Source organism: Melopsittacus undulatus, chromosome 8 (assembly GCF_012275295.1).
Source record: "Melopsittacus undulatus isolate bMelUnd1 chromosome 8, bMelUnd1.mat.Z, whole genome shotgun sequence".
Taxonomy (NCBI): domain Eukaryota; kingdom Metazoa; phylum Chordata; class Aves; order Psittaciformes; family Psittaculidae; genus Melopsittacus; species Melopsittacus undulatus.
Window position 1 is genome coordinate 52,739,782 of NC_047534.1, and position 26,142 is coordinate 52,765,923.

The window sequence follows — 26,142 nt, forward strand, 5'->3', positions numbered from 1 at the left end:
AACAGAACACCTTCCCCCATCTGTACGTATGCCTCCCACCTAACCTCTTATCCTATCGGATCTAAAGCTAAGTTGCAAAAGAACAGTTCACCGTTGTACCTTCAGATAACATGAGCTCACAACACGTTTCTAATTCATGAACTCATGAGTTCATGGCCAGTGTCAGCTCAGTTCATGACTGAAACAGTTCATGAACTCTGTGGGTCCAGCTCCTTCTCCAGTTGTAAATTGCTGGTGTTTTATGTTGGTGATAATCTCTCACCATAAAAGTTTATGAGTTATAAGTTTTATCCAGGTGCCTTTGGGATACAATTTGTGCATTCAGGACATTCAGGGCTCTACATCAAGTGGAGCTTTCTTTCACATGCAGTTTCTGCAAGCTTATTTTCAAGTCTGGTTGGAAAGTTTTGACCTTACTGAGAGCCTGCCCCCCAAAAAGAGCAGCCAGATCCATCCCCTGCACTGTCACCATATCAATCATTTACAACATAGATTTAACTTAATGGAAGTTTTCAAATAGCTCGGGAGAAGGAGATGCACAGAAACAGACCTCTTGCTCATAACCTCTGAAAAAGCCCTCAAATGAGCACTAAAAGAATATGCTTTCAAGGTAGATTAACAGATGAAGATAGACAGTCATGCATGTTTCATGTAGGGCACTTACAGACATCTGTGTGGATCGTTAATATGTGATCAGCAACCATAGATTCACAGAATCAGAGAATGGTTTGTGGTGGAAGGGACCTTAGAGCTCATCCAGTTCCAAGCCCCTAGCACGGGCAGGGACACCTTCCACTAGAGCAGGTTGCTTCAAGCCCTGTCCAACCTGGCCTTGAACACTTGCCCACTCCTAACTCTATGTCCTTTTGAAAGATGCCTTGTGAGCAACTGCTACTCCTTGTCCTTCATTTGAACAACTAGGGTGAACTAAATAGCACCAGAGACTGTCCTGGTAAGAGGATTGGCTCTGACACTTCAAACAGCACTAAACACACTTATCTGGACAAAAGGGGAGGGCATTAGGGCTTTCTTCCACACTATTCTGTTTTAGGAATACTCACAATTTGCAATACTTGAATACCCCTTTCCTGCTTTTGAGCTGCTATAGGATATGCCGTATTTAATTCGGAGACCTGGTTCGTAACCAAAAACCCAATGGGAATTTACAGAAGGCATCCATGTCCAGGAAAGCTTAAAACCTAATTAAATAACCAATAAAAGTATGGAAGGATACAATTTGGGGATTAGATACTGACCCCTTGCCATAGGTGTAAATGAATCAATCTAGGTGACAGAAAGAGAACTAGGCTAAAAGATGAAAAGCTAAAATCTTAAGTCTTATAATATTCGGTGTGTGTGAAAGGAGAATGACTATATGGAAGTATGAAATGACAGCTCATGAGAGAGCTGGAAAAGGAGGACACCATGCGGCAGACAGAGAGCAGATTGTGCTTATAGGTGTTCCTCTGGCTACTATTTCAGAGCAATATGGCTACATCTTCTGAAACTGGCTTTGGTTGCAAGGACAGCTCTTCCAGAGATAGGTATGGCATAAGAAACTGAGATGAAATGGAAGCTAACAAATCTGGCTCCTGTTGGAAAGGAAAATTCGCATCTCACCACAACTGGGGTGAGCTTCAGTTCAACAAGAGAGCTTATTATTTGCATTGAAGTTACATGTCCCTTAAATTCTCACATCCGCTAAGACTTAGGTTTGCCAGGATATGATACCATCTGAATGCTGGATACTAGGAAATAACCTTTCTGCATTATGTAGGATTTCTCATTAGCTTTCTACTTTTAAATACTAAGAGGTTGCCAGCTAGGTTTTGATGTAAGGATGCTTAACCATTTCTATTCCTGCCTTTTCAATAGAAATGAGATAAAGTTCAATACCTGAGAGAGATTTTTCTTCTGATCACAGTGTATCCCTCCGATAAAAGCCATGTTGGGCATCACTGGTCTCGGGAACTCAAACACAAAGTCATATCTCATCAGCCAAACAGATCCACGGCTTAGAATGTCTACAATTGACACTTTGTTCTGGAAAACCTCAGCTGCAAGTTCTTCAAACTGAGCAAAGAAAGGCTTACAGTAAATGAACTCCAGCATACGACCCAGCACATTCTTTACCCGTTGAGTAAATGTCATGTTATCTGTATTACCTAGGAGTAACCTGGGGACGTAGGAAAGAGGGCTTGGACACTGGGTGGCATCAGAATCCATACCACAAGGAAATCCACGCAGAAAGTAGACGGAAGGAATTGAAAGATGCTCAGCAATTAAGGGTCCGCACAACTGAGTTGGATCCGTCAAAACTACCTCAAATTTGCTCTCTCTCAGATACTGCATCATGTCTTTGTTGAGCAAGAGGTTCTTACAGTTGTTGAAAAAATATTTGGATATTTCTAAGATGCTTTGGTACATTGTAAGAATCGTATTCAAAAAAGATTGTTCAATAAAATGAGCATCAACAAACGATTTGAATGCCATAGCTAAATGGTCCTCTGTGTAAGGCATTGGATATACTTTCACTGTGTAATTCTGAGACTCCATTGGCTTCAGACGCAAACTTGTTGATGGAACAACCACAACAACTTCATGTCCATTTTGGTGGAGTTTCGCCACTACTGGGTGCATGCTGAGCCAGTGACTTCCGTCCTGAGGTATCACCAGTATCTTTCCACCTTCAGCAAAGGTTAAAGATGAAATCAGAAGAAGAAATATCCCAGTATGCTGGTAGAAACACTGGAATGGAAGAGCCATTTTGGTGGAAGGAAACCGGAGAGCTCCACTCTAGTCTTTTATATGAAAGTCCTTGCAAGGGAATTTATTGATGGCAGGGATAAATATTTAACTAGTATTGCTGTGGTAAGCATTCAGTGATTCACCTGCTATTATTACAGGGAAGGTGAGTACACTGTTCTTAGAAAAAGATGCCTTCCTTTGTACTCCCTGTTAATTTTTAAGCTTGGAAGTATGGCAGCACATCACCTCCTTCGTGGAACTAAGATGAGGAATGTCGTCTTGTAGGAAGAGCTGTGGTTAATACCATTGACTTGGTAAGGACCCAGTGAGCAAATAACCCTGGTTTTGGGTTCTAAAAGGCAACCTTTAAAATATACGCAGTAGAATAAATGGAAATTGCAACACCATTTCTTTCATGACCTAGCCTAACTGAAAATACCCAACCACTGTGCGTAAGGCTGATGTTATATTCCCACCCCCTCGAAGCAGTCAAACCCACATGTCTTACTAATATATCACAGCTACCAAGGTAAGCTTACACGTGTTTGCTGTTCATTATGCAGGAGCAGAAGGCACTTGGACCACTTCTAGTTTTGAAGGATGTTGTGTGTGCAAATGAGCAGCAGAGCAGTATATACCGTGAGGTCTCAGAGGGTGAGAGCCATGTGCCAGCTTGGAGGAAAGGCTTCCCCCATGGACACTGAAGGCCATAACCAAAATTGAAGCTTGAATAACCCAAGACTGCATGTTCATTTTGCTGTTAAAAGTATCCCCTGTGATAAAGCTTGTATGGGTTATTCCAGGTGTCTCTTTGAGCTGGCAAAGAGTGTTGCAGCTATGGAGCAGCTCTCCACTGTCATGCAAGCAGCTTGGAGGAGCTGAGATTATAAGCCATAACCATATTGAAGGGTTTAGGTGCAGGTGTTCTTACTCTTCACCCTGTGATTGTTCCAGCTGGAAAAGTCTCTCAAACTGCTTATCTCTGAGTTTGACTTGATGGCGAAGTGTGGATTTCTTTTAACCTGAGCAGCAAACAGTAAGTGGCACTAAGGTAAGAGGAATGTTATATGAGTAAACTGTATGTTGAGGCAGCCTGTAAGGGTTAATGTCATGTACTGGATTTGTTCTTTTGTTGTTAGATTAGATTGCTCACCTCCTTATGCTCTAGCTCTTTCAAGCAGGAACAAGTAGAATCATAGAACAGTTAGGGTTGGAAAGGACCTTAAGATCATCTAGTTCCAATTGCCATGCCATGGGCAGGGACACCTCACATTAAACAACATCACTCAAAGCAGCTCAAATGCAAGAGCAGGTGGATGATGTGATTTGATTTCCCAGGTTTCTAGATGATGAATTAGGCATGGAGGAATCCTTGTGTAAATTGAACCCAGGCCTTTTTTGTGATGCTACCCAATGTCACTTAAATGCAGGTTGGTGAACCTGCCTCTTTTACATTAGCTATGGAGATACACTGACATTTGCTGGCACAGGATAAGGTAGTATGTTTGTGTTTGACTAGCAGGACTTCAGAGGAAAAACAACCCATAAAAGCAATTAATTGCAAACTGGAAAGTAAGTCTTTGCAGTAGGCAGCTAAGTAAATCACAGGACACAGATCCTAATTCCAGAGCAGCCCCTTCCTAAGGCATAAATAGAAGTCATATGAAAATGACTATATGAGACCCTGAAATGAATGACTGCATCCTAACAGAAAGTGATATTTAAGGCTGCCCAGGTAACTGTAATTAGAATATTTCCCAGCTTTTACAAGGCACCGTGTTTGGAATCTGTAGATATAATGCTTTCATTTCTGTGCATAGACTTCTGTCCCATATTGTACATTTAGACTCCCTTTAGAGAAGGCATTTTTGTTTACACAGAAGACAAACTTCCTACAGGAAGGGAAAGCAAGGCAGTAGTTTCATTTGATAGGAGAGACTTTTTGGCAAAAGAACCGTGTTTTACAGCTTTCTTCAACGTCTCCTCTTGAGAATATGGTTGGCACAGGGATGTGGACAAGAGCAAAGTGAAGAGAACAGGGAGATGAAGTATTTGGTTAGAGCAGCTGTTTCAGGTTGATCCATCCTGTGCACTGAAGATGTAAAATGTATGATGGTTAAGCTCTCGTTTTTGAAAGTTGGGCTGGTTTTACTTGTCTGATGGTGTGTATTTGGCCATTGCAATATAAGACAGATGAGCAGCATTGTCAGCTTTAGCGCGCTTAACATCCTTTACAGAAGCATCACAAACGGATGCTGATGTGATTGATATCAGGGTGCTCTGAACTGCCAGTACATTCATCAAAAACTTGCATACTGCCACCCCCCAAATGACCCTCGTGTTTGGTTCATAAGCAGAGCAATGTTCTGGCTGCAGAACATGACCTGTTTTCTTAATCCTTGTGTTGAATGAACAAACCAGAGGGTTTTATTCAATGACACCTCTCCTTTACCTGAGTAACTACTTATTTAAGTCTAGGGTTATTTTAATATTTAAAGTTTACCAGTCGTTTAAATAAGTAATGGGAGTTTTAGGTTAAAGAAATCAACCAAACAAGCCAGGAACAACTTTGAAATGTTGCTATAGGTGACATTTCTGAACTTTGCTTTGCTCAAATCACATGGACTTTGTTTTATGAGCTATAAAAAAGCAACTTTGAATTCACTTTGGATAAGGATGAGATATTCAGCAAGGTGTCTCAGGGCTCATAGTCCAAGTTCATTTGCAATGTCCCCCTAAGGAGAGACTGCTTTCCATGCCAGCCTTCAGGTACTTCTGGAGTCATTAGAGGGTGACACTGACACAGGACCTCTGCTCAGTCAAGATACTCTGACATCCTCCATGCCCTGTGTGAAGCCTCTAGACACACTTGGCAACTGGATTTCTGTGTCTGTTAATGAATATGTAATTGCTGCTGTGCAAAGTGCAGGACAAGAGGAAATCCAGCCTGATCCGGCCAGTGTGGTTACTTCAGTCAGTGAGCTCCTGCTGCCTCATGTGGTGGCATGTTCTCCCACTCCCCTGAGACTGCAGGCTATGGACTGTACTCATGACTCAGGAGTGTCAGACAACTTGGGATTGATTTCCCAGCTCTGTGCTGGATAAAACACATATGCCCAGTTCTGCAAAAGCATAAGCTCCTCAGCACCTCGCTGCCTTCAGCTCCAGAGTAGGTATTCCATGTCAGATGCAGCAGAAAGGAGCCCTCCTTCTGCTGTATCTAACAGGGAATAAGCTCCTCATCTGAGAAAAGACACCTCATTTTGAATCTCCAGTTCTCTCTCCCTTTCCCAGCCATGCTGTCTTTTGGGTGGGGACGGAGGTTGTCTGTTGAACAATGGGCTTCCAGGTTTTGAAGAATGATCTACTGTTATCACAGGATTAGGTTTCTGAACAGTAAGGACCATCCCAAGGCTTGCCCCTGTGTAGGGATGTGTTGGTTTTGTTTTCCCATATGACTCACTTCACATTTGTTTCCACTGTGTTATTGCCTTGTTTCTGGACACTGTTCCAAGCGAAATAGGAGGAACTTCTCTGTTGTCTGTAGAAAATAAAGCTAGGAAAGGGCAGGGTGAAGATAAAGGGAATACACAAGGTTTCCTCAGGTTTGGAAAATGTGATTTCCACCAATTACATGTGTTAATATGAAATGCCAGCTATACAATAAGGGCAGGAATGCTCTGCCCGTGTAGCAAGCTTACAAACTGTTTGCAATGCTGAGACCTTCAAGCCATAGAGATTTCTGTCTTGCAACCAGCAAGAATTTGCCTCTTAGATCACAAACTACAAAGTGCCATTTTTGAGCCTAAGGTGAGAGAATGCCTTCTAATATTGCTCTAATATTCCAATTGATAATATTATTCTTCATTTGCCTTGCTCTTTATTGATTGCAGTGGGCTCTGCACAGGTGTGTTGAAGAGTATAAATGAAATCTGATAGTAGAAAAATCCCTTGAGCTCAAATACGCTGTACTGCAACTGTGCAATGATACTGTACGACTCCTGTTCAGAAGGGAATATGTTCTGCTTTGTGCCTGGAAGGAAATGTCTAGTGCTACAAATTGGTTTAGAGACTACAAAGTCAGTGTTAAAAGAGATTTTGTCAAAAGAGATTTATATTTCTCTATCAGCTTTACAAACCCTGCAGAACAATTCTCATAAAAGCAAAAGTCAAGGAAGAGGTATGAACACTTCTTTGAGTTTTGCATGCAAGTGTCTTTCACCTTTTCACTATTTGAGATTAGTTTTTCCTATTTCAACATGACATTTATGTTTCAGTGTGATCTACAAACAGACATAACTCAACATAGACAGACAGTTTGGAAACCATATGTCATAAAACCACAACCAAAGCAAATTAAGTGACTTTGCTGAGCCTGGAATGGAAATCAAAAGCCAATTGTCAGAGCATGGTCATTAGGTTTACGGTCAGGTGAAAGACATATATGTCAGACTCCATGAAAACGAAATCAAAACCTGGTTAATGAATAATATACAGTAGATGAATGGTAGATGAAGCCCATTTTTTGTTGGACTTGTCAGAAAATCCCTATTATTACACAGAAGTTATCTGCCTCCATGATTTCAGCCTGTGGAAAACAACTGCAAAATCCTGGTTAAGTCATTATAAAGAAATAATATGAAAGAAAATAAAACACATTAAAACCCTGAAGTACCAGAAATGACATCATCACATTTCATTGCAAATGTACGATTTGGAGGTATAAAATCCATACCTTAGGCAGTGGTTTCCTCTGAGCGCAGTTTATACCTCCAATAAAAACCATATTGGGCATCACGGGTCTGACGTACTCAAACACAAAGTCAAATCTCAGAAGCCAAATGGAAGCAGAGTCCACGTAGTCTATGAGGGATACATCTCTCTGAAGAACTTCAGAAGCAAACTTCAGTGCTGTTTCATAGAAACCATTACAGTACGCAGGCTCCAGGAGGTAAACCAGTGCATTTTCCACTCTCTGGAAGAAAGTCATTTGGTCAGAGTTGAAGGTAAATAGCCTGGGTATGTAGGACAGAGGACTTGGGCACCGCGGAGCATCATAGTGTAAGTTACAAGGAAATCCTCTCATAAAGAACACATATGGAAGAGAAAAATAATGACCGAGCAGAGGTCCACACGTAAAGATGGGGTCTGTTAGGAGAGCGTCAAATCTGCTTTGATTCACGTACTGAAGGAGCTCCTTGTTGCTGAATAGGCTCTTGCATTGACTAAATAGTAGTTGGAAAATTTTTACTGAGTTCTTGTATATTGCTAGGGTGTTCAGTGGGAAAGGCAGGCCCTTCAGGTGAGTGGCAACATACTCAGAGAAGCCATTATCCAGGTCTTTTAATGTGTAAGACACTGGGAATGCTTTCACTGTGTAGGCCTGTGCCTCTTTCATCTGCCAGCTCACTTCTGGTATAAGCACCACCACTTCATGTCCTCTCTCGCTGAGCTTTTCGACCAGTGGCTGCATGCTAATCCAATGACTTCCATCCATGGGCAATACCAGGAGTTTCCCTCCATCTGAGAGGCCAGGAAGGAAGAGGATGAAAATCCAGGCAGAGCAAAGCCTCAAAGTCATGTTCCTGTGGTCAGAATAAGGACTGGGAAACTCTTCTCCTTCAGGCTGTAGCTTGAAGATGCTTTTGAAGGAAGCCGATGGGTTTATATGCTGAGTTGGGCTGTTTTGTCATAGTCTGCTAGTTAATGATTTACTGCTTTGGATTATGGGCTGTTCTGGTTGTTTTCCTTTCTCTTTACTTATGAAGCCAAGAGCAGTGACCCTTTCATGTGCTGAGTCATTGAAGCTTTTATGTGCAAGGGAAAACTAGGTCCTCAGCACGCTAGTAAGATTACCTACAGCTCTCTTTATCACTGATGCAACCTGTCTTACACCTTGGCCAAGACTAAGGGAGGCAGGTTGAGTGCAAACAGCTCCACCATCACAATAATAGATGTAAACAGCCTCAAGGTATTTCCTAGATGAAGCAAGTCTGAACTGGCAGGAATCACCAGAATCTACAATTACACAAAGAAGGGACAATGAGTGAGGCTTCAGAGCATTAATGCAGTTGTTACGCAGCCTATGAGATGACTTGCAGGCAGCTGAAAACTCCTCACCACTTGACCATACATCAAGTAGAGGGCAGACATAAGACATGTACCAACTGTGTCTTAATGACTGCTACTCCCAGTATGGCTTGGACTGTTCAATAGAGACTTGGGAGTGAGCCCAGCCCAGCTATCGGATCTGCCATAGCTGAGGAGCAGCTTCAGCACAAGTGTGGGTTTATGAGAGCCATCAGCTTCTCAGTAGAGAAACAACTGGAAAAGTATCAGAGAGCAGATTTCTGTCAGGATAACTTTCTAGAAAACCAAATGTATGAGCTTCGGAGTAGGGGGAGAAGCTCAGAGGTAAAAATGAAACAAATGCCCTCAGAATCTTTGATGCTATTCTAAACTGTAAGGGAAAAAATGACAAATAACTAAACTATGTTATTTCCAGGTTTATAGAAAATGCATTTTCAAATGGACATTGGGAAAATGAGCAGCTAGCAACCAACCTTTTCCACAAAAAGTTAGTCTATTTTGTAATGGCCACCTCCCATTTGCTGCAATGGGGTTAGCAGAGAGCTGGCAGGGACGCATCCTGCCCTCCCCTCCCTTCTGCAGCAGGATATATTAGCCACCCAAACACTGCACTGCATTTGCAACAGAGAGTGCAAAGGCAAGCCCAGGTTGGGTGATGTTAATCAGTACCTTAGAGGTGTTTCTGAGTGTTTGAGGGATTGCCAGCGGCTCCCTGAGTTGGCTTGGTTATCTGGCAAAGGCTTTTTGAAGAGTTAAACTTTGCTGGGTTCAAGGGAGCACAAGGTAACAGTTGAAGGTAACCAGTGCAAGAGGACAGGAGGAACTTTAAAGCTGGATAAGAACTCGAAGAGCTGGGGGATGCCAAGGAACAAATGGGCAGCCCCAATGGAGTGGGGCTGTGCTGGAAGGCCGCAGCGGAATTGAGGGATGCTGTGTCAGCACATCTGCTGCCTGTGGCTCTGTGGCCCTGCCAACATCATCACAGAATCACAGTCTCATAGAATGGTCTGGGTTGGAAGGGACATTCAGGATCACCTGGTTCCAGTCCCCTGGGGATGCTGGGTGAGGAGAAGCTCCCCATGACCTGGCTTCAGTGTGTGCTTGACCACAGAGCCCCCCTTGTGCTGGGCTGCACCCCCAGAGCGTGAGCAGCAGCTCAGGGAGGGGATCCTGCCCCTCTGCCCTGCTCTGGGGAGACCCCCCCTGCAGCCCTGATCCAGCTCTGGGGCAGCAGCACAAGAGGGACCTGGAGCTGCTGGAGTGAGGCCAGAGGAAGCCATGGAGCTGCTGCGAGGGCTGGAGCAGCTCTGCTCTGGAGCCAGGCTGAGAGAGCTGGGCTGGGGCAGCCTGGACAAGAGAAGGCTCCTGAAGGGGAGACCTGAGAGCAGCTCCAGTGCCTAAAGGGGCTGCAGGAAACCTGGAGAGGGGCTTGGGACAAGGGCCTGTAGGGACAGGCCGAGGGGAATGGCTTGAACCTGCCAGAACAGGGGAGACTGAGATGAGCTCTTAGGCAGAAGCTGTTCCCTGTGAGGGTGCTGAGGCGCTGGCACAGGGTGCCCAGAGAATCCTGAAAAGTGAACAGAAAGTGCCAGGGAGCTCATGTGCAGACAAGGAAAAGTTCCACCTTCATCTCAGAATTGTTCACATCTGAGCTGTTGTAAAGGCCCCAGTCTTCATCAAAGATCACACATCACCAAATCTCCATTCCTCCTTGCAGAAGGACAAGAGTGCAAATGCTCCATCCTGCTGCAACCCCACAGCCCCTCACTGCCATGGAGATGCCCCTCCCAATGCTCCAGGGGCCCACACAGCACTTGCCCACAGGCAGTGCTGGAGGGGAAGTTGCTACAGAGAAGCCCTTACCCTTCAGGACCAGTTTCCACCTCCCTCTCCTCAAGAGGACACAGGCACGGCCTGAGGGGCCCAGGGCACACCAGGGCAGGGACAGGCAGGGCCTGTGCCCAAGGGGCAGCAGAACGGCACTGGGGAGTAAGCCCCACAGAGAGGCCATTCTCCCCACAGCATTCTCCTGCTCCTATATTAAGGCATCTGTCAGGCCACACACACCCCCTCCTCACTGCAGGCCTCTCTGTCCATCGCCATGACAGTGGCCTGGAATAGTTACAAAGCACTTTCTGCCCTGTGAAGACAGGGACCCAGCAGACACCTGGCAGTTGCTGAGGTCCAAGGCCCAGCAATGGAGGTACCAAGAGCTCTGGTGCCAGGGAACAGGGAGCTCCCCAGCTATAGCTCAAGGGGTAGTGCTTTCTGTGCCCAAGCCAGGCACCAAGAGGAGCTGGCAGATGGGAGGCAGCTCTGATGCTGCAGAGCCCATGGAAGTAGACCAGCTGCAAGACCAGGTGGAGCCAATGGAAGTGGATCCACCTGAGATCAGGAGGAGCCAACGGAGGTGGATCCACCTGAGGACCAGGAGGAGCCAATGGAGGTGGATCCACCTGAGGACCAGGAGGAGCCAATGGAGGTGGATCCAACTGAGGATCAGGAGGAGCCAATGGAAGTGGATCCACCGGAGGATCAGGAGGAGCCAATGGAGGTGGATCCACCTGAGGACCAGGAGGAGCCAATGGAGGTGGATCCACCTGAGGACCAGGAGGAGCCAATGGAGGTGGATCCACCTGAGGACCAGGAAGAGCCAGTGGAAGTTGACTACCCAAGAAAGAAAAGATGAAGAAAGAGCAATGAGAACATCAGGAAGGGGCCACGGCCGCCATTCTCCACAACATCCAGAAGGCATCAACGTGGATCCACCTCCAAGAGGTGGAAATTGATTACCTGAGAAAGAAAATGAAACACCCCAGGTAACATCAAGAAGGGGCCATGGTGGTTGCTCTCCACAACACCCAGGAGAAGGCATCAAAGTGCATCCAACGAAAGATGAGGAAGAGCCCTCATTGAGGTTGATTCCTCCACCATGAAGAGGAAATTAAAGACCCAAGTTAACACCAAGAAAGGCCCATGGTGGCTGTTCTCCACAACACTGAGGAGAAACCATCGTGGTGGATTCACCTCTCAGAGGAAAAGAGCACACGGGCTGTATCCACCAGAGAAAGGACCCATGGAAGTGGATACACCCAATGGCCAAAAAGAACCCATGGAGCTGGATCTACCCACAGCCAAAGAACACCAGAGAGGCTGGTTTACTCCCATTATGTCCTTCCTGGCAGCTCCGTACAAGGCACCATACCAGGCTTCCAGACCATGACACCCAACTCTTTATTGTGTGGCTTTGGAAGCTCCATTAGGAAGACAAAGAAGAAAAAAGATGTTTTTTCTCTGTTGTTCTTTCACTGAGCCATCAAATCCCAGATGTGTACAGTGCAGCTTCAGATGTGTTCTTTGTGCAGGGTTGTGTTTGTTAACCACCTCAGATGTGTATCAAGGAAGTCAAACAGGGTCAGTTTAATGGAGGCTCTGATGACTGCATCTACTTACAGTACAAACAGAGCCCTCAAACACCAGAGCCTCTGCCTGTCCAGAGCACCCCATGGGAACAACATGAACCCTGACAGGTAACAAACACTTTCCCCTTCACCAGCAAAAGGGCTGCTGGGTGCCAGGAGCATGAAACCTATTGAGGCACCATAAACACAGGTAAAACATGGAGCTCTGAGAGTGAGTCCAGAGGAGGCCATGGAGCTGCTGCGAGGGCTGGAGCAGCTCTGCTCTGGAGCCAGGCTGAGAGAGCTGGGCTGGGGCAGCCTGGACAAGAGAAGGCTCCTGAAGGGGAGACCTGAGAGCAGCTCCAGTGCCTAAAGGGGCTGCGGGAAAGCTGGAGAGAGGCTTGGGACAAGGGCCTGTAGGGACAGGATGAAGTGGGATGTCTTTAAGGTCCCTTCCACCACAAACCACTCTGTAATTCTATATTGATCTATATCCCTGGCTTTGTTTTCCAGCGCGGCTGATCCCTGGTGGTGTTTGGGTAGGTTTTTGGTGTAGCTGTGCTGGTCCCATCTGATGCTATGGGTAAGGTCCCATCTGTACCAGCCCCACCACCGCCCCACAGCAGGAGCGGCCCCGCAGCTCTCCATGGCACCCTGCTCCCCTCCACGCCTCACGCCGACTGCTGCGTGAAACTACAACTCCCAGCATGCCCCTCGGGGGCGGCCCCGCTGCCGGCGGGGATACACTACGACTCCCAGCAGGCTTTGCGCTCCGGGGCCACGTTACCGGACGCTCTTAGCCCCACGTCGGTGCCCGTGTCTGGTGGTTCTTTGGCCCCCGGTGCAGGAAGGACTCCCGGTCTGTGGAGGGGAGCGGCTCGGCCCAGGTACGTGCAGCCCCGGAGCAGCGCCCGTCCCGGAGTGCTTTGCGCGGCGCCACAACAAAGATGGCGGCGGCCGCGGGGCCGTGGCGGTGTGAGCGGTACCGGGTCTAGTGCTGGCGCTGAGGGGTGAGTTTGTCCTGGTCGCCGAGTGGGGGCCGTGCTCGGGAGCTCCATTGCTGCGGGCCATAGGCACAGGGCACCGGCGTCTCGTTGGGACCGGTGACACCGCGGAACGGGACTGGGCCCAGCTCCTAAGGGTGTTGGAGAGAGGAGGGGGAAGCCGGGTGTGTTCAGCCTGCAGGCAGGAAGGCGAGGGGGAGAACGTGTTTCCTGACAGGAGGATGTAATGAGGTGGGTCTGGCCCTTGTCCCAGGGAACAAGGGATGGGACAAGAGGAAACGGCCTCAAGCTGCACCAGGGCAGGTTTAGATGGAGCTGAGGAACAATTCCTGCCCCACAGGGTGCTCAGGCATTGGAACAGGCTGCCCAGGGCAGGGCTGCAGGCACCGGCCCTGCAAGTGTTCACACAGCGTGGAGACGAGGCCTCAGTGCCATGGGGCAGTGGTGGCCTTGGCAGTGCTGGGAATGGTTGGACTGGATGAGCTTAAAGGGCTTTTCCAACCTGGTTGAGTCTATGATTTACTGCTGTGGGGAGAGCATAGGTGCAGCCTGATTCTGGTAGGGCAGGCACTGGGGTAAGATGAGAGGTGCCAGAGCCAAGCTGCAGCACACGAGTTTCTATCAGAGGTAATGAATGTAAAGCAGGGACTTGGAGATCTCCTTATGTGGAGTTATCCTAACTTTGGGAAGGGCAAGGCCCATTAAACAATGTGGTGTAAGTTATCCTAGCTTTGTGAGCATGTTGAACCAGAGACATCGTCCAGAGATTGGTTCTAATTTGTGTGTTGTTTTTAAGGGAAGGAAGCTGTTGGCAATGCTTTGAAGATCCTTGAATAAGGAGTGAGGGAGGATTTGGCACTGTCCTGCTGAAGTGGTTCTCTGGAGTGGTGGGTGGGTGGGTGGGTACAGCAGACTGTCAGTTCATTGCTGTCTCCTAGCTACGTGCCTCTTTATAGCGAATAAGCCTATTGGGAAGAAGCTGTAATGCATTCCAGTGGGGAAAAATGGGAAGGGTTATAATCTTTGGATGGTTAAATGACACCTTCCACTAGACCAGGTTACTCCAAGCCCCGTCCAACCTGGCCTTAAGGAACTTCTTAATGTTCATTAAGAAGTATCACCAGACATGTTGTTATGTTTTGTGGGGCTTATAAGAGGACATCTACTGTAGGAAGTACTGAAAAAGTGTTCTAGAACAAGCAGGCTGGACCCTGCCATGTTTCTTCATAGTCAGCTGCTCTGAGCATACCCTTTTGCCTGAAAACTCCTACTTGGGAAGGACTAAATGTGCTTAATGTAATGCTATTTTATACAAAGAGTTTTAAGGTGTCCTGTGTTCATCTGTAACAGTCATTTTCCTCCTTCTTAGTAGCTGGTGCAGTGTTGTGTTTTTGACTTAAGCCTGAGAACAATGCTGATAACACACCAATGTTTTCAGTTGTTGCTAAGTTTTGCTTACTCTGATCAAGGACTTTTCAGTCTCGTGCTCTGCAGTGAGGAGGGGCAAGGGAAGCCGAGAGGAAGGAGAGCCAGGACACCTGGTCCAAACTAGCCAAAGGCCTATTCCATACCACAGCCCAGGATAGAAACTGGGGGGAGTTACCCGAAGGGCTACATTGCTGCTTGGATCAGAGGAGGTGGATAAGGATAAAGGAAGATAGGGGCAAGTTCAGTTGTAGGAATGAAAACATCTTGGGAAGAAATGTCTGAGTGGAATACGATAAAGGTTTGTAAAATTGCCCATGGAGTGAGTGTTAATAGGGGAATGGCTGTTCACAGCCTCACGATAACTCACTGGTTACACACTGCTTATGCAAGAGCTACAACCATATGAAGTTATGGGGGGCTTAAGTACAAACCAAAATGGAACTGGCTTTGGGATTCCTGGTACATGCTAAGAGTTTTCAAAACTTCCAGAAAGGACTGGAAAAACTTCCATAATAATTAGTTGCATTGAATTCTTGTCTCAACCATCTGGAATCAAAGATAATATTTTCATAGAAATAATCAAAAATACAGTGCTGTTTTTCCACTTACCTTATGGCCAATAGTAGGGACAAATTACTTGTGCACATAGATTTGTTGACAGAGTGGTTGAGTGTAAGGAATTTGAGAGGCTTTACTCACCTTTCCCACAGGGAACAGGGCAACTTGAGCACTAGTTAATGCTGGGTGTTTAGAAGGACCTGTTTATTTTGCTAGCTATGATTTTGCTGATCCAGATTGGAACATGATCTATTTGCTTCTGGTTAAAAGGCTGTTCAGGCCTGTGCTAACATAAATGCTTTGAATTCACCCTGTTGTTGTTAAATTAGTGCATGCTTTTGTATGGATCTGGCATTAATTTTTAGAATGACCAGAATGAGATGAAACAAACTCTTCAGTCAGGGCTGAGAGGTTCATCCTGGAGGATTAGAGGTGGGTGCATTCAATTGCCTTTTTTTTATAGTAAACACCTTGTTTCATATTTTTAAAGGACTCTTTTGCCTTCACAATGTTTGGGGATTTATTTGAAGAGGATTTTTCCTTTATTTCCAACAATCATTGTGGGAAAGGGAAGAAAGCAAAGCCCAGAGATTGCGAGCCTCCAGCTCCCAGGGATTTTACCAACCTAAGTGGTATCAAAAACCAGGGTGGGACCTGCTACCTCAATTCCCTTCTGCAGACCCTGCTTTTCACACCTGAATTTCGAGGTAATGTGTCCAAACTGCTCTTAAAATAAGGTTGGAATTGATATTTTACAGTGGCTTGCATTTGTTAATGGTAAAGAAACACTGGGAACACAGAAAGGTTATTGCTGTCTGTAAAGTGGTGTTCCTTTTTCTTAATGCAACCCTTGAATTATGAGAAGATACTTTTCCATTAAACAACTTCATGCTTAATTCTGCTTGATTGTTGTAGCTTGAACCAGTTGCAGAGTTGAATGATGTCCAGAAATGTTGTTAAATGTTTTCAGTTGCCAAAACTGCTTGGCGGTTAAAACAAAATAAATGTCTAAAGAGGGAATATTGTCTTATTTTTAAATAGGCATTTTTCTTTCCAATTGCAGAAGCACTGTTCTCTCTAGGACCTGAAGAACTTGGGACTCTGGATGATAGCAGTAAGCCAGATGCAAAGGTATTTAACTTTTTATTGTCATTAGTCACAGCCGAATGTTGATTCATAAAATCACTGAGTGGTGTGGGTTGAAGGGAATGTAAAGATTGCCCAATTCCAGCCCCCTGCCACGGGAAGGGACCCCTTCCACTGGAGCAGCTTGCTCCAAGCCCCTGTGTCCAACCTGGCCTTGAACACTGCCAGGGATGGGGCAGCCACAGCTTCTCTGGGCACCCTGTGCCAGCGCCTCAGTACCCTCACAGGGAAGAGCTTCTGCCTAAGAACTCATCTCAGTCTCCCCTATTCTGGCAGGTTCAAGCCATTCCCCTTGTCCTGTCCCCACAGGCCCTTGTCCCAAGCCCCTCTCCAGGTTTCCTGCAGCCCCTTTAGGCACTGGAGCTGCTCTCAGGTCTCCCCTTCAGGAGCCTTCTCTTGTCCAGGCTGCCCCAGCCCAGCTCTCTCAGCCTGGCTCCATAGGAAGTTTTTTGTCACCAGTTTAAATAAAAACCTAACTAAATAATATGTGCAGCCCAGATGCCTGCATTGAGCCTCTCTGAAGGTTTAACAGCTCACCTATGCACAAGGCGGAACAGGACTGGAATTTAATTCCCGTTTCAAAAGTGCTTCCTAAAGTTGATTACAAAATTTCATTCTCTAATTCTCAGGTTGAACTGATGCAACTGGTTGCTTGGAAAATGTATTTCTTTGCAAATCCAAGATAACTGTAGGGAGCTAATCAATGTGACATTAGCTTGTGACGTGAACTGTTCTCCTTCCCATCTTGTGTGGTGTGTGTGTCCCACCAAACCCCTTACTGAACAAGGAGTAGCATATATTAAGCCTGTATGTCATGATGCCTTGCAGCTTTGTTGTTGGGTTTTACTATTATGGCAAATAGCAGAGAAAGTTGTCCTTTTTTTGCTATAGTGATGAATTAATTTAATCCTTGCAGATCTGTAAACCCCATCTTCCATGGATGTATTTGGCTGAGTATGGTGAAGCATTAGATTTTTTGGGAGCAAGCTCTGTTTTGTTCTGCATTGAGTAACCTGTGTTCTAAAAGCAACAGACAGTGATGGTTTATTACATCTTTTGTATGAAATGATTTTTCTCTTTATTGAAATAAAGGGTATGAGGACCGTTTCTCGTCTCTTGACTGTATTTTGGGTTTTGTTTCTAGGTTCGAATAATTCCATTACAACTTCAGCGGTTATTTGCTCAGCTTTTGCTCTTGGACCAGCAGGCTGCATCTACAACAGACCTTACGGAGAGCTTTGGCTGGAGCAGTCATGAGGTACAATCACTGGCAGTGACACCACACTGAGAACTTCTCCTGAATGAAGATTTATTTTCTTTTCTAAGTCTAATATTTAAGAAATATCTTAAAATACTTCAGGTTGGGGAGAGAGCGTTGAATTGTAGATATATGAACAGTACTGTATACTGTTGTATACACATGGGTGGGAACTGGATTGAGAGCAGCCCTGAGGATAAGGACTTGGGGGTGTGGGATGAGGAGAAGCTCCCCATGGCCCGGCTTCAGTGTGTGCTTGAGCACAGAAACCCCGCCATGTGCTGGGCTGCACCCCCGGAATGTGAACAGCAGCTCAGGGAGGGAATCCTGCCCCTCTGCCCTGCTCTGGGGAGACCCCCCCTGCAGCCCTGATCCAGCTCTGGGGCAGCAGCACAAGAGGGACGTGGAGCTGCTGGAGAGAGGGCAAAGGAGGCCATGGAGATGCTGCAAGGGCTGGAGCAGCTCTGCTCTGGAGCCAGGCTGAGAGAGCTGGGCTGGGGCAGCCTGGACAAGAGAAGGCTCCTGAAGGGGAGACCTTAGAGCAGCTCCAGTGCCTAAAGGGGCTGCAGGAAACCTGGAGAGGGGCTTGGAACAAGAGCCTGTAGGAACAAGACAAAGAGAATGGCTTGAACCTGCCAGAACAGGGGAGACTGAGATGAGATCTTAGGCAGAAGTTCTCCCCTGTGAGGGTGCTGAGGTGCTGGCACAGGGTGCCCAGAGAAGCTGTGGCTGCCCCATCCTTGGCAGTGTTCAAGGGCAGGTTGGACACAGGGGCTTGGAGCACCCTGCTCCAGTGGACGGTGCCCCTGCCTGTGTCAGGGGGTTGGAACTGGATTGGCTTTAAGGTCCCTTCCAACACACCATTCTATAAAGTACATACCAGTTTATAGCAAGCAGCAGAAGAAACTTGGTGTTAGATACTATTTCAGTAGCTTTTACTTTGTTTATTTGCAGGTTATTATTCAACAGTAATTAGTGTCCTTGTCCTCAAATACTTGAGATTCTTACCTGAATTGAACTTTTAACTCATCTTAGGGTTTAGTCTCAATCCACTCAAGTGAAAGTGTCCTATGTGGGTTGTAAGTTATGTTCTTGTAACAACTTGAGCATATCTAAATTAAGAATAACAATAATAAAGGTAGCAATTTACTACTCAAGGAAGTAAATGCATTGGTAGTCATTGTGGCAGCTGTCTTTGTCACACTTAACATACTTAAGCAATAAGGAAAGCAGATGACACTGTTGAAGTTGTTTCTGTTTTATCCTGCAGGAGATGAGGCAGCATGATGTGCAGGAATTGAATCGGATCCTCTTCAGTGCTTTGGAAACATCCCTTGTGGGGACTTCAGGTCATGACCTTATTAACCGACTGTACCATGGGATTGTTGTCAACCAGATTGTGTGTAAAGAATGCAAGAACATCAGTGAGAGACAGGTAAAGCCACCCAATGCTCCAGGAGAGGTTTGTGTTCAGGCCCTTGAAGATCCTTTTGAAGTTCTTGGGGTTTTAATCTCCAAAAATCAGGACATCTTTCTTGAGTGTCACTGGTGGCCTTGTTGAACCTGGGTACTGTGTATTGGTTAGGGCACTGCATGCTTGAACACATGACTATTATGCATGACTTCAAGTCTTGGCTGGCATTTTCTAAACCACCTACATCAGTCTGTGACTCAGAGGTGACAAAACAAGTGGTGTTGCATCTTCTGAGTTTGCAAGCATTGCCTTTAGTAGATGTAGTTAGCAGAGAGCTAAACAGTGAGGGAACAACAGTAACACATTTCTTTATAGTCTTCTGTGCTTCCTGTAATTTAAAAAAGGTGTGTTTTACCTTCTTTTTCTCTTGTACTTCTGCATAGGAAGATTTCTTAGACCTTACTGTGGCAGTAAAAGGTGTTGCTGGCTTGGAAGAGGCCCTGTGGAACACATATGTAGAAGAAGAGCACTTTGAGAATGAGAACTTGTATCGATGTGGAGCCTGTGATAAACTTGTTGAAGCTTCCAAGGTAATGCACTGGTGATTCTCAAGGTTCAGTTTGCTATCAGGAATTCTGTTTCTATTGCTGTGTCTGGCTTTGGGCATTGCTTTGACCATTTCAGAGCTAAAAGATCCACTAGAGCATAAAGAAACTTGAAACAGATCTATATAATGAAAACCAGGGAAATTCTCCCATTTGGGTTCTTCATGAGAGAGGAAAATAATGAACAACTGTTGCTGTGCACAGGGAAATGGGATCTGTTGGTCCAGCTGTTGCCATGTTCCCCTGACACTGAACAAGTTCTTCCAGTGTCTTCAGTATCTTCTGTAGTGCTAGAGCCTTCAGGTGGATAAAAATATCTTCATGCAAGGAACCTTCCAGCTCTTCTAATGTGTAAGACACTGGGTATGCTTTCCAGGCCTGTGCCTCTCTCATCTGCCAGCTCACTTCTGGTACAAGCACCATCACTTCATGTCCTCTCTCGTTGAGCTTTTCAACCAGTGGCTGCATGCTAAGCCAGTGACTTCCATCCATGAGCAATACCAGGAGTTTCCCTCCATTTGAGAGGCCAGGAAGGAGGAGGGTGAAAATCCAGGCAGAGCAAAGCCTCAAAGTCATGTTCCTTTGGTCAGAATAAGGACTGGGAAAGTCTTCTCCTTCAGGCTGTAGCTTGAATGAAGCTGATGGGTTTATATGCTGAGTGGTCTGCTTTGTGATTCACTGTCATTCCCTTCTAGTGAATGATTTACTGCTTTCATCTGTCCTCAGCTATGGGTGAGATCTGCTGGTTTTGAGTTGTGTTTTTCTCATTACTTGTAAAGCCAAATACAGTGACCCCCCTTTCCTGTGCTGAATCATCAGTTTCGTGTTCAATGGAGAACTGTTGACTTTAAGCCTGTGTTGTTCACTGAGAGTGGTCCCCAGGAGCTCAGGGACATCAAGACTGGGATACTTGTCTCTGCCTAGTTCCCTGTCTTCACCCCTGGGAACTCTGGGAATGCTTCAGATGCTTGACACTTGCTGACATTGGTATTCTCCAGAGGAGTTGTATTTGTGACACTTAGTGCTTTGTGAAGTGGTGGCCTGGTTGCTAGCACTGGTTACTGTCTGTATGCCAGTGCAGCCTGCAGCATCCTTGTGCTGACAGCTTGGCCTCTTTGTTAGCTTACAACAGTTTGAACTGGTTTCTCCAACACAATCATTAAATTAAAGGTTTCTTATGTGACTTGTCTGTCCCCTTAGCCAGGGCCAGGGAAGAGCAGCCCAGTGAAAGCTTTATGGGACTTGTAGGTCTTTGAATTGTATTTACCCAGAAAAAGTGGTATTTGGTTTTCTTCTGTGCTAGCTTCTCTTGTCATGTCCTTTTTCCTATTATTCCCACTATTTTTTGTGAAAGGGAAGCAGGCAATGGCTGTTGGTGCACTCTGCCTTCCATGTACTTTGCCCTCTTCAAAACAAGAGAGCTTTTTGCCCTACTGCTGGGATTCTTCTGCAGCAGGATGAGTACAGTCCAACCCTGGAGCCCTCTGGGTGCAGGAGTGGGTGCAAAGGCAAGCTGAGGCCAGGGAAGTTAATCAGTGACTCATGGCTTGGTTGCAAAGGCTCGGTTGAGTTAACCTTTGCTGAGTTCAAGGGAGTGCAGAGTAAGTTGCTTACCTCTTAATGTGTGCTCATGCAGTGGGAACTCCGGACTCAGGTAGGAAGCCACATAGCTGGGGGATGCCTAGGTGTGGATGGACAAGGTCAACAGAGAGGAGCTGTGCTGAAAGGCTGGATCAGGGAGAAGGGATGTGTCAGCATGAGTGCTGCCTGTGGCTCTGCTGGTGCAGTGCCTGTGACCACTGCAGGCTCTAGTAAATAAGAGTGTACTCTGGCAGCAGGTGAGTTGCCAACTGGGTCATTCCAGGCTTGTTGGCAGCATTAGGAAGCTCAGCGGTATCCTCACCTGCCTACAGCTAGCCTGTTTCAAAGGCAGGATGGCCCATACCAACCCACTCCATTCATCCCTCCCTGCAGTACTCTGTGGGTCTTTGGGTGTTATTCTTTCCCCTTTTTTTGTTGTGGCCTCTAGAGATGAGAGTTTAAGAATCTAATGTTCCAGAATTGATCAAATTTCCATGGTGCAATGTGATTTTCACCCTAAATTTGGGAGAACTTGCAAAATCCTTTGTTGCCAGTAAGCTCTGCAATGTAGTCTTCACAACTGATGCAAATGGAATACCTAATTAGGGATTTATAATCCCTAATTCCTGGGAGGCTGTCTGTTATGTCTCTGCAAATGGAGAGTTGGTTGGAGACATTGGAAGGGCTCAGAAGTGTGTTCAGTGAATCCACACTTACATTCAGAGGTGATACAGGATGGTTGGTTTCATTTCACACCAAGGTGCCTTATGTGCTCATGCTTGAAGTTGTTTGATCTTGGTTGATGTTTTTCCATTTTATAAGGGATTATGTTGGCTTTCCTGCATTGAAGGTCCTCTTCTGTGTAAATGAACTCTTAACTCTTGCTTGGTTGCTCTGTGCCTGTCTTGTAGGGATATTGTGGGTCCAGCTTGGCCCTGAACACTGCCAGGGATGGGGCAGCCACAGCTTCTCTGGGCACCCTGTGCCAGTGCCTCAGCACTCTCACAGGGAAGAGCTTCTGCCTAAGAGCTCATCTCAGTCTCCCCTGTTCTGGCAGGTTAAAGCCATTCCCCTTGTCCTGTCCCTGCAGGCTCTTGTCCAAAGCTCTTCACAGGGAAGAACTTCTTCTGAAGATGTAATGTAAACCTTCCTTCTGCCAGTTGGTGGCAGGGGCTGGGAAGATGCTGTTTATTCCAACTTCACAAACTCAGGGGTTTGAGGCAATTGCCTCTTAGGGAAGATCCAAGAAAATCCTCACACCAAAAACCTGTGGATTATGGAAATGTAGTTATTGAGTAGAATTTCAGCAGCATCCTCCTTCATTTTCTGTAGCAGGATAAAGGATAGGAGTGGTGATGACCATTCAAGGAAGTTGTAAGGCGTAACAGAGAGGAAAGATCTGCATTGCTTTTAGGATTTGTAGTTGGGAGGGAAATTGGAATAGGGAATTGAGAAGACACTTTAAAACTGAATACACTGCCTTCTTGTAGTGAAGCTTTGTTAAAGAGTAGCTGGGCACAGCAAGGTGGAAACCCTCTTTCGTTCTGGCTGTGCTGACAATGTGTTTAAATTGCTTTCCAGTCTGCTAAGCTCCGCAAGCTGCCACCCTTCCTCACCATCTCCCTCCTGAGATTTAACTTTGACTTTGAGAAGTGTGAGCGATACAAGGAGACGAGCTGCTACACGTTCCCCAGCCAGATCAACCTGAGGCCTTTCTGTGAGCAGGTTTGTACTGTTAACACTTGTTGGGGTTTCTATATACTCAGCTGGGAACTAATATCTCAAGGTCAAGTTCTGTTTTAGTTGGCATTGTGTCAGGGAAGGGTGTTTGAGAAGCTTTGTGGCCTTCTTCTCTGTCCTTTCTTCTAAATCTTTGGAATTCCTGTTTGTTTTCAAAAGGCCATTTTGTGACTGAGTGGGAAGTACCTTGTAGCTATGTGAGGGGAAAGGCTGTAATCCTTACTTGGAGCTGAATCTGACATTCCCTTGAAAGGAAGTTCATCACCTGGAAATTAAATCCAGTTGGTTTTTATATTGGCATTGCCTGATAACATCGTGGAGAAATTTAGCTATGTTTTAATACAGTTTATGTGCTCGGAGTTACCTGATTTTTCTGAAGGATCTGTCTTTGCATCATATCTCTATATTTTGATTATAAATAGAGCTTTAAAATATGTAAAGTATATACTTCATGAAGGCACTAGTGTTGAAAAAGACATTTTCTTACTGAGATGTTGCAGTACAAGCTTGCAAACTTCTATGTGTGCATTTGAGAAAGGCCTTTTCCCTCCATGTGCTTTTGTATATGAATGTGTTCCTTGTTCTTCTCTAGTCTTTGCAGCAAAGTAAGCCTGGTTTAGAGCAAGCAGGTTGAGGTATTCCCTTATTTACAGCAATATGTCATTGTTTTAAACCTTGGATTTCCAGTGGTGTTCAGAATTATGCTTAGAAGGTTGCTTAAGGAGCCTGTATCTTGGTCCACGGTTTGTATCAGTCCATACTCATGTTCTTCAGTGCTGAAAAGCCATTTCAATCTGCACATGCAAATGTACCTTGAGAAGTACCTGAAGCGATGCTGATGGTGTAAAAGTGGCCTTGTGTGCAAGACTTACTGATGTGTTGTTGTTACTGTTATTGTTTTTCTTTTTAAAGACTGAAATGGATGATTCAGAGTACATGTATGAGCTCTTCTCTGTTATTATACACAAAGGTGGCTGCTATGGAGGACACTATCATGTTTATGTCAGAGATGTGGATGAACTAGGAAACTGGCAGTTACAAGTAAGTCCTGAAGGCTTTTTTTTTTACCTTGCTTGATAGGTCTCATTTTTCAGAAGAGCATTAAGAGGTAATGGATGACGTGTACATCCAAATAATTAGTATTTGAGTGAGGCATTTGGTCTCTTCCCTCATGGAGAAGGCTTGTTTTTCACAGTATCCAATGTCTATCAAGATTTTGTCACAAACTGTAGCTTTTTGCTTTGCTGAACTGTCTCGCACAGAAATCATGGAATCACAAAATGATTTGGGTTGGAAAGGAGCTTAAGATCTTCCAGTTCCAACCCCCCTGCCATGGGCAGGGACACCTTCCACTGGAACAGGGTGCTCCAAGCCTCTGTGTCCAACCTGGCCTTGAGCACTGCCAGGGATGGGGCAGCCACAGCTTCTCTGGGCACCCTGTGCCAGCGCCTCAGCACCCTCACAGGGAAGAGCTTCTGCTTAGATCTAACCTGAACTCTCCCAGTTTCAGTTTGAACCCATCACCCCTTGTCCTGTCGCTACAGTTCCTGATGAAGAGTCCCTCTCCGGCATCTTTGTAGCCCCCAGATGCTAAGGACACCAGAATTGCACACAGTGCTGCAAGGTGGGGGTCTCAGGCTCAGTTTTAACTTCCCCCATGAATCCTCTCTTTGCTCCAGGCCAGCATAGTTATTGTAGTGGTTGACTCCAGATGCCTGTTTGTAAAGATCACAAATGCTCTTTTTTTGTTTAAGAGAATAAAAATAGATTCTGAATGCCACAACTCAGTCCATAGCAGGTGGCAGAGCAGCTTATCACAACTGCTTCCTACTCTGATATTATGTCTGCTAACTTTAATATAATGGACCCCCAGTCCTTGCATGTGAAACAGTATTTGTGAGTCTTCTTTTTCTTTTACAGGAAGAAGAGGATAAGGTGATTGAAGATAAAGCTTTAAGAGATACTGAAAATGCCAAAGAAATGGAAAATCCATTGGCAGTCTTAAAAGGGATTTTGTCAGAGGTATGGTATGTAAAGAATTTATTCCTTTGATTTTGATAGTGGGGAACCTAGGAGGTGGTGGTAGTGTTTGCACTAGTGGGCTGGTTTAAGTGTACAGAACTCTTCAGAACATGGTGAAGTGTGTGTAACTTGTAACTTAACATGCTTTAATCCTACTAAGTGGTTCTTCATGCACTAAAGGGCCCTTTTTGAGTGTTTAAGTGCTTACTGAAGCTGTTGCAAGAGGTGATATGACATTGGCTTGTTAACAAACAGGACTGAGTGAAGCACTTCAGACTTGGATACTTGTGTGTATCCCTTGGCTTTTGTAGCCTTTGTTACCCTCATTTTCAATTTTGATTTTTGTAGGAAGAAGCTAAACAAATTCCTGTGGATCAGTTGGGACAGAAATTATTGGAGAAGAAAGGGATGTCCTGGAATAAGAAGTACCGAAAGCAGTATGGACCATTACGAAAGGTAATGTGCATGTATGCGAGTTTCTTTTGTACTCGTAAGATCAGTTTAAGTTTCTGTTCCTATTTGAATAGGAGTAGGATGATAACTGCAAGTGCTGGTCCTTAGACTAGCAAGGTAGAACCTGTGTAAAAGGGGTCACTCTACTCTGCTCTTGTGAGATCCCACTTGGAGCACTGTCTGCAGTTCTGGTGTCCTCAACATAAGAAGCACATGGAGCTGTTGGAGCAACTCCAGAAGAGGGCCATGAGAATGATCGGGGTTGGAGCAGCTCCTATATGGAGACAGGCTGAGAACATTAGGGCTGTTCAGCCTGGAGAAGAGAAGCTGCATGGAGATCCCAGAGCAGCTTCCAGTGTTTGAAGGGGGCTACAAGGATGCTGGAGAGGGGCTCTTTATCAGGGACTGGGGTGGTAGGACAAGGGGTGATGGGTTCAAACTGAAACAGGGGAAGTTCAGGTTAGATATAAGGCAGAAGCTCTTCCCTGTGAGGGTGCTGAGGCGCTGGCACAGGGTGCCCAGAGAAGCTGTGGCTGCCCCATCCCTGGCAGTGTTGAAGGCCAGGTTGGACACAGGGGCTTGGAGCACCCTGCTCCAGTGTAAGGTGTCCCTGCCTGTGGCAGGGGTTTGAAACTGAATGAGTTTTAAGGTCCCTTCAACCCAAACCAGTCTGGGATTCCATGAAATAGATGTA

At 45.8% G+C, this 26,142-nt stretch overlaps 1 protein-coding gene across 1 annotated transcript in view; it reads left to right on the top strand.

Moving 5' to 3' along the window:
• Window positions 1–13,101: 13,101 nt before the first annotated feature.
• USP40 (ubiquitin specific peptidase 40) overlaps window positions 13,102–26,142 on the top strand; it is a 33,229-nt gene continuing 20,188 nt past the window's right edge. The window contains exons 1-10 of the mRNA XM_005152711.4: window positions 13,102–13,126; window positions 15,720–15,936; window positions 16,293–16,360; window positions 17,520–17,633; window positions 18,904–19,068; window positions 19,491–19,637; window positions 22,815–22,958; window positions 23,886–24,014; window positions 24,894–24,995; window positions 25,344–25,451. Of these exons, the coding sequence (XP_005152768.2) occupies window positions 15,738–15,936; window positions 16,293–16,360; window positions 17,520–17,633; window positions 18,904–19,068; window positions 19,491–19,637; window positions 22,815–22,958; window positions 23,886–24,014; window positions 24,894–24,995; window positions 25,344–25,451 (1,176 nt within the window). The 5' untranslated portion in view covers window positions 13,102–13,126; window positions 15,720–15,737. The remainder of the gene's footprint in view (window positions 13,127–15,719; window positions 15,937–16,292; window positions 16,361–17,519; window positions 17,634–18,903; window positions 19,069–19,490; window positions 19,638–22,814; window positions 22,959–23,885; window positions 24,015–24,893; window positions 24,996–25,343; window positions 25,452–26,142) is intronic.